General features: G+C 46.7%; 2 protein-coding genes across 3 annotated transcripts in view; both read right to left on the bottom strand.

The window, feature by feature from the left end:
• Positions 1-282: 282 nt before the first annotated feature.
• Positions 283-2931, bottom strand: LOC311598732 (ral guanine nucleotide dissociation stimulator-like). Its single transcript, XM_084784047.1, has 5 exons — positions 2648-2931; positions 2305-2501; positions 1703-1750; positions 1065-1273; positions 283-785 (listed from the first exon to the last, which is right to left on the bottom strand). Exons 1-5 carry the CDS (start codon positions 2822-2824, stop codon positions 739-741), a joined length of 678 nt encoding a protein of 225 aa, XP_084640173.1. The 5' UTR covers positions 2825-2931; the 3' UTR covers positions 283-738.
• LOC311598730 (uncharacterized protein) overlaps positions 2672-6000 on the bottom strand; it is a 55877-nt gene continuing 52548 nt past the window's right edge. The window contains exon 17 of one of the 2 annotated variants that reach the window (XM_084784044.1): positions 2672-2803. The gene's annotated coding sequence lies outside the window, so the exon portion shown is untranslated. Of the gene's footprint in view, positions 2804-3753; positions 3858-6000 lie in introns of those variants that run through there. The other variant, XM_084784045.1, reaches the window with a different exon arrangement.

The raw sequence follows: 6000 nt of genomic DNA, 5'->3' as shown, positions 1-6000 counted from the left end.
CCCTTTCAAGGCCAGGTGGTCACATTGACTTCAAAGCACATGACCTTAACCATTAGGGCCCCAGCTAACTGCAGTCAGCCTCAACTAGCTGCATTTCTAGCACCTCTCCCAGGCATAGACCCAGGTCTCTACCAAAGCAGGGGCCTTTTCTGCCCTTCCTCCAGGATGGTCTTTCTCCACGGAGCCTCTCACAGAACCAGTGTCGCCTGCTTGGGTACACTGCCTTATGCAAGCAGGGGGAGTGGACATCACACCCACAAATAAGACAATGAAAAAAGGAGCACTGACAATTTTTTTAAAGTCACTGAAAAGACATTGAAAAGAACCAGAAGAGCAAGAAGGCTTTTTCGTCAGAGACAAGACAACTGCTGTGGGGCTGGGATAGCTGCTGGATCGCAATCAGGTGACTGGGGGTGGGGAGCAGAACCGGTGCTGCCTGCAGAGCTGATATGAGATAGACCCCCCACACACACACACACTGGTGATAGAGTGTGGAGGGGCCATTCTCTCAAGAGGTGGACCCACTGCAGCAAGGGTGAGATGTGTGAAAGCCATGCTGTATCTGCCGACATGGCGAGACACAGGTGCCACAGCTGTCGTCAGGTGTGCTGGCTGGACTCTGCTGCCACATCTGGCTCCAACAGCAGAGCTGACACAGAAGCTTCAGGTGACTTCTCTGCTCTCGGACTCTGGTGCACAAGATGGTTCTGGCCCCAGAGTGGCTGGTTTCACTGCTTCTTAACACACGTCAAGCTCTGGATCTGTGGAAGTACGGCTCCACCCATCTAAAGATGGAAACAGACATGCTGTTGATGCAGCTTGAGATGGGGAGGTGGGATTTGGGGTGCAGGAGAAGACCAGATCCCCAGTAGGAGACCTCCTCCCAGCCTTTCCAAAGACCAAAGTGACCCATGTCTGCCACGTGAACAGACACTGTCCTACAAAAGGACATGTGGCCAGATGAAGGCCCAGGTAACAGCTCTCACAAAATGGAGCCTCCCAAATCTGCCCCCCAGCACACCAGCTACTGAACCCTCCTCACACTCAGGGTCTCAAGCATTTACCTGAGTCTTCCTCATCCTTGCTCTCTGCCTCACCGGCCCCTTGTTCCTCCAAATAGGTCAGGAGCATGTGGACACGAACAATAAGGTCTGAGTAAGGCATGTTCTTGATCAAGTAGGCCTTCATCTTCCTCAGAATGGACAGGCATGAGGACTGGCAAAATTCATCAGGTTTCTTGTCCATCCACATGTCCAGGAAAGTACAAACGGTCCTGGGGAAAGCAGATGGACTCAAAGTTAGCGGCCAGGCTTGCTTTTTTTCTGACACACCTGTCAGATGTCTTGCAGGGATGTCTACAGGGCAGAAGATGCCCAACCCTTATGTATATGGGTATGGTGAGCAGGACTGTGCAGTCCATGTGAGCAGGGAGCTCCACAGTCCCTGTTCTCAGCCTCTAATGCAGAACATCCGAGCAGTTTAAGAAGGGTGCCCAAGTCCCTGTATTTCCCCACCCGCTCTCCACTTGCAACAACCCTGCCCATGCAATTCTTCTCACTCTGCAGGCATCACTATGCTTGGACATCAATATGCTAGTAGAAACCAGAAGTAATGTGAGATGCAAGCACAGGCCATCCCTTGGCACTCAAGAGTCCCCACACTGGGGACCCAAGCCCTTCCTCTTGTTCCAAAGCAAACTTACTTCTTTACTTGCTCATCTTCTTCACAATAAAGGCGGAAGTTGTCATACCTAGAGGAGAACAGAAAGGATGTCACCTGTGTGTAGTCCCAGGCCCATCACCTAAAGAAATCTAGAGTATAGGCTCATTCCTATAGAGGTATCAAAGTACAGAACTTGGAAGTTCTGTCTGCTCTCACAATTACTAGTTCACCTGCATAAAGTAGGTGTTTCAAATGTGTTCATGCAATAAGTGAACACAAATGCCTCTATCCAGACATCTCGGTGGGTACTAGGTCCCTCGGATTGCCTTCCATGTATCTCCACACATTGCTCTTGGGAACTCCAATATCAGTTCTAGAACATCATTTACAAATGGAAGGTCTTTCACCAAAGCCTAGAAAAGTTGAGACAGGGATAGAGAGCTTTTCAAGGGTGCAGGAGACAGCCACACTCATTAGGGTCTCAGCTCTGGACAGCCCCTTTGCTTGGGCCAAGCCTGGGAGATGCATTTTCTGACTTCATGCTGCTCCGTCCTGACAGTACTGTAGGCTGTCAGTAGACAGAGTCCTTCCTGGAACCAACAAGAAGACCTGGGACCTCCGGGCTTGGAGGTGGACACTCACCTCTTGAACAGCAGGTCCAGCACCTGCTCAGTGGTGGCAAACCTTCGGTATATGTACAGAAAGGCAGGGACAAAGAAGGGGTCCCCAGCCTGCAGGGAAGGCACCAGATGCTTCACTAGTTTTTCCACCATGTCTGCACTGATGGGGGACTGTCCACAGCGCTCTTTCTGGTCCTCTGGGGTAGGACCCTGCACACCCTGAGGAAAGATCAAGGTCTAAGCTTGAAACGGGCTCAGGTCTGCAACATTCTCATTGGTTTTCATCATTACAAGTTTCCCTGAATCATTACACTGCCAAACGGACAGAGCAAAACTAGAGGAAACTGAGATTTCAGAGAGGTTACCTTGACAGTGTGTCCCTGGCCCTGGCTTCCCTGGGCCATGTCTCTTTTCTTCCGGACAAATGGCCAGAGATGTCGGAGGCAAGAGTGAATCCTGCGTCTCCAGGTACCACCACGGCCTCCTTTCTTGCCTTTCTTGAGGCCTGAGTCTTGAGTAGTCTGAAGGTAGCAAGAGAACATTATGGTCTCTCTAGGGTCTCAGACAAGTGAGTCTGTTGGCTTGGCTCTAAGCAGTTGACTGCCTAACTACCAGGGTTCTATATACTGTTGGGTTATTGTCAAGGAAGTGAGGTCACTTCCTGCTCATCCCTTTACTGTCCCCTCTCCACACAGATCTTTCCCTAAATGTTCCCGGATCCTTTCCTCCCAGGTGTACAAGTAGTCACAGTCACACACATGTGTCCCATTCCACTGCTCCCAGGGATGTCTGGGAGCACATCAGTTTTGCAGTCTGAGTCCCTGCTGTTGAATGACATCCATAGCCCTAACCCTAAACTCACCCCTAATTAGCCTAATTGATGACCTGTCATGGTGTCATGGTGAAGAGACACCATGACCAAGGCAACTCTTATAAAGGACATCTCATTGGGGCTGGCTCACAGTTTCAGAGCTTTGGTCTATTACTGTCTTGGCAGGAAGCATGGCAGCATGCAGGCAGTCATGGTGCTGGAGAAGCCAAGAGTTTTGCATCCTGATCTAAGGGCAGCCAGGAGAAGATTGGCTTGCCCAGGAAGACAAGAAGAGGCACCCATTCCACACTGGGTGGAGCATGATCTTAGGAAACCTCAAAGCCCACCCCCACAGCGACACAATTCCTCCAACAAGGCCACACCTGTTCCATGGTCTTTGATCACAGAAGTACAAAGCAACTCAAACTCCCAATCGTAATACTTTTTAGTGTAAATGCATGAAAATGCACAAGTTTTTAATGTATTGAACCATAGTGTTGGGATTTTGTAAATGTGGCTTCCATGCTATGAGTAGAAGACGCTGTCTCCCAGAACACTGCCTGGTCATCTGGCTCTTCTTAGGCTTTTATTCCCTCTTTCATGGTATTCCCGGAGCCTTAGGCCTAGGGGTTGTGTTATGGATAGTTGGGATTACATGCCTCACAGTCACTTGTTCTCTGCATTTTGTTGAGTTGTAATCTATAATAGTCTCCATCTGTTGCAAAAAGACACTTCGTTGATGAGTGAGAACTACATTCATTCACCTGTCAATTTAAGGATGAGGATAGAGAATATAGTTAGTCATCATACTGATTTAGGAAAACGGCAGGAATAGGCTCTCCTTTCTAGTCTATTACTCTCCACCCAGTAGAAATTGGCTAGGTTTGCAGAAGTCTGTATTAATTTCTTTCTGTCGTGAGCCCTAAGTACAAGATGACAACCATTGCTCATGAATCAAGATAAAAACACCACCATTGCATCACTGGGTTATCTTGCCAGGTTAGTTAGTTTTGAGGTTCATAGGATTTACAGCTGGGTAGGACTGTTGATGGCTTTTCTCCTTTGGCAGCTTTCTTAGCTTCTTTGAATAGCAGAAGAGCCGTTCATCAAAACCTTCCAGAACACTTCCCGTTTGACTCCTCCAATCCTGTGTCTGAGATGTGGGATACAGTATGATTTTCCTTCATGCTCTGGGAAGCAACCAAGGGCAACTGAGACAGCATAAGTTGTGTGGGAAGTCTTCTGTGTCCTCCCTGTGACAAACAATACAAAAATGATGTCTCTTATGGCACTGTGACTCTTGGTGGAAGCATTATCACCACATGTAACATGACTCAATTTAAACAATATATGCACATATATAGAGTAAATCTATTTTGAATAATCTTATAATGTTCCCTGTGGCTTTGCAAGCACCCTTAATGCTGTTTATCTCTCCTTCCTCCCTCTCCCTCAGTTGATGAGGCCAAGTGTTCCGTGGGCACTGCTTGACAAAGTTCCAGTGTCTAGACAACAAAGTGATCTCCCCAAGCTTCCCTGGGACACTGACTGACAAAGTTCCAGTGCTCAGATGACCAAGAACCTTTACCAAGCCTTCCAGGGACACTGACAAAGTTCCAGTGCTCAGATAACCAAGCATCATTATCAAGCCTCCCAGGGACACTGCTTGACAAAGTTGCAGTGCCCAGACAACCAAGTGTCCTCTCCAAGCCTCCTGGGGACACTGCTTGACAAAGTTCCAGTGACCCATCAACCAAGCATCATGAAGGCCTGTTTGACAAACTTCCAGTGTCTGGACATCTTGGACTGACCCTTCACCACCCTTGGGGGATAATTCTTACTGTTAAAAGCCCTCTCTCCAAAGCCTAGGATTGGAAGAATATAAGAAAGTCTGATGTTAATGAAAAATAATAAAACTAATAGAAGTTCCCTGGGAAAACAGCTATGTAGAAAGTTGAATCTTCCATAGAACCTATTTAGATTTACTTTTAGATTATTAATAAATGATAAATTAATAATAAACATAAGATAGAGGATCTGAGAAGAAATGTTAAAGAATAAAAACCTAGGTAAAATTTAGAAGCTGACAAACTGTCATTGAATCTAGGCTTTCAGGCTCAGCTTCAGAAATAAAAAACTAGCATGGACAGGAATAGATTTTGATCAGGCTATTATTCACAGACTTGGTACCTTCCTGAAGGCAAAGTAAATGGCTTTAGGAACCATGATGTTAGGATTACACACCTCACATTCCCACCAATCTTAAAGAAGAAAACTCCGAGTTAAAAGAGAAGTTATTTTATAATAATATTAATTTTTAATCCCTATGAAATTTGCTGTTTGCTTACTTTATTCCTCTTGTTCCTATACACTTATATAACCAAGGAAGAATTAAAGCTGTATAATCAATACTTAAAAGTTTCCGGGGAAATGATTTTGTGTATAAATAAAGCTTGCAAGAGACACGGGTTGTCAGAGGAGCTTGAGCCATCTTTAGACGTGCTTCCTCTCTGTCCCTCTCTCATGAAGTGAAACTAAATGGTGTCAGCGTGTGATTCTTCCCTGTCGCTCTTGCTTCAGCCCCTCTGCCAGCCTTCATCGCGTCTGTGCTGGACCCTGGCAATTTGAATGACACTTCCTCCTCCTTCCACAGTCAGTTTCCACTACCATTCCCACCATCCCCCTCTCTGTAGCATCTACGTCCTACTATATCCTTCTAGGCTGCTATCTTCCCATGGTGCCCTTCTATTTTCCTGGCTTCCGCAGTTGCTCCAAGTTATACACTCACACCTGTAGATGGAGAGCTGGGATCCACAAGTATGGGAGGACATGGAGCACTTTTCTCTCTGGGTCTGGGCTACCTCACTCAATGTAATATGTTAAACAACTTTGACCATAAAAATTTCA

This window comes from Acomys minous (genome assembly GCF_964271855.1).
Source record: "Acomys minous genome assembly, chromosome: 5".
Classification (NCBI taxonomy): domain Eukaryota; kingdom Metazoa; phylum Chordata; class Mammalia; order Rodentia; family Muridae; genus Acomys; species Acomys minous.
Note: the sequence above shows the minus strand (reverse complement) of the source record. Positions and strands in the feature narration are given on the sequence as shown.

Coding starts and splice junctions, on each gene's coding strand:
- LOC311598732 (XM_084784047.1), bottom strand. CDS start 2,824: ATGTTCTCTTGCTACCTTCAGACTACTCAAGACTCAGGCCTCAAGAAA. Junction 1,274..1,702: donor GAAGATGAGCAAGTAAAGAA/GTAAGTTTGCTT, acceptor TGCTTTCCCCAG/GACCGTTTGTACTTTCCTGG. Junction 786..1,064: donor CAAGGATGAGGAAGACTCAG/GTAAATGCTTGA, acceptor TTCCATCTTTAG/ATGGGTGGAGCCGTACTTCC.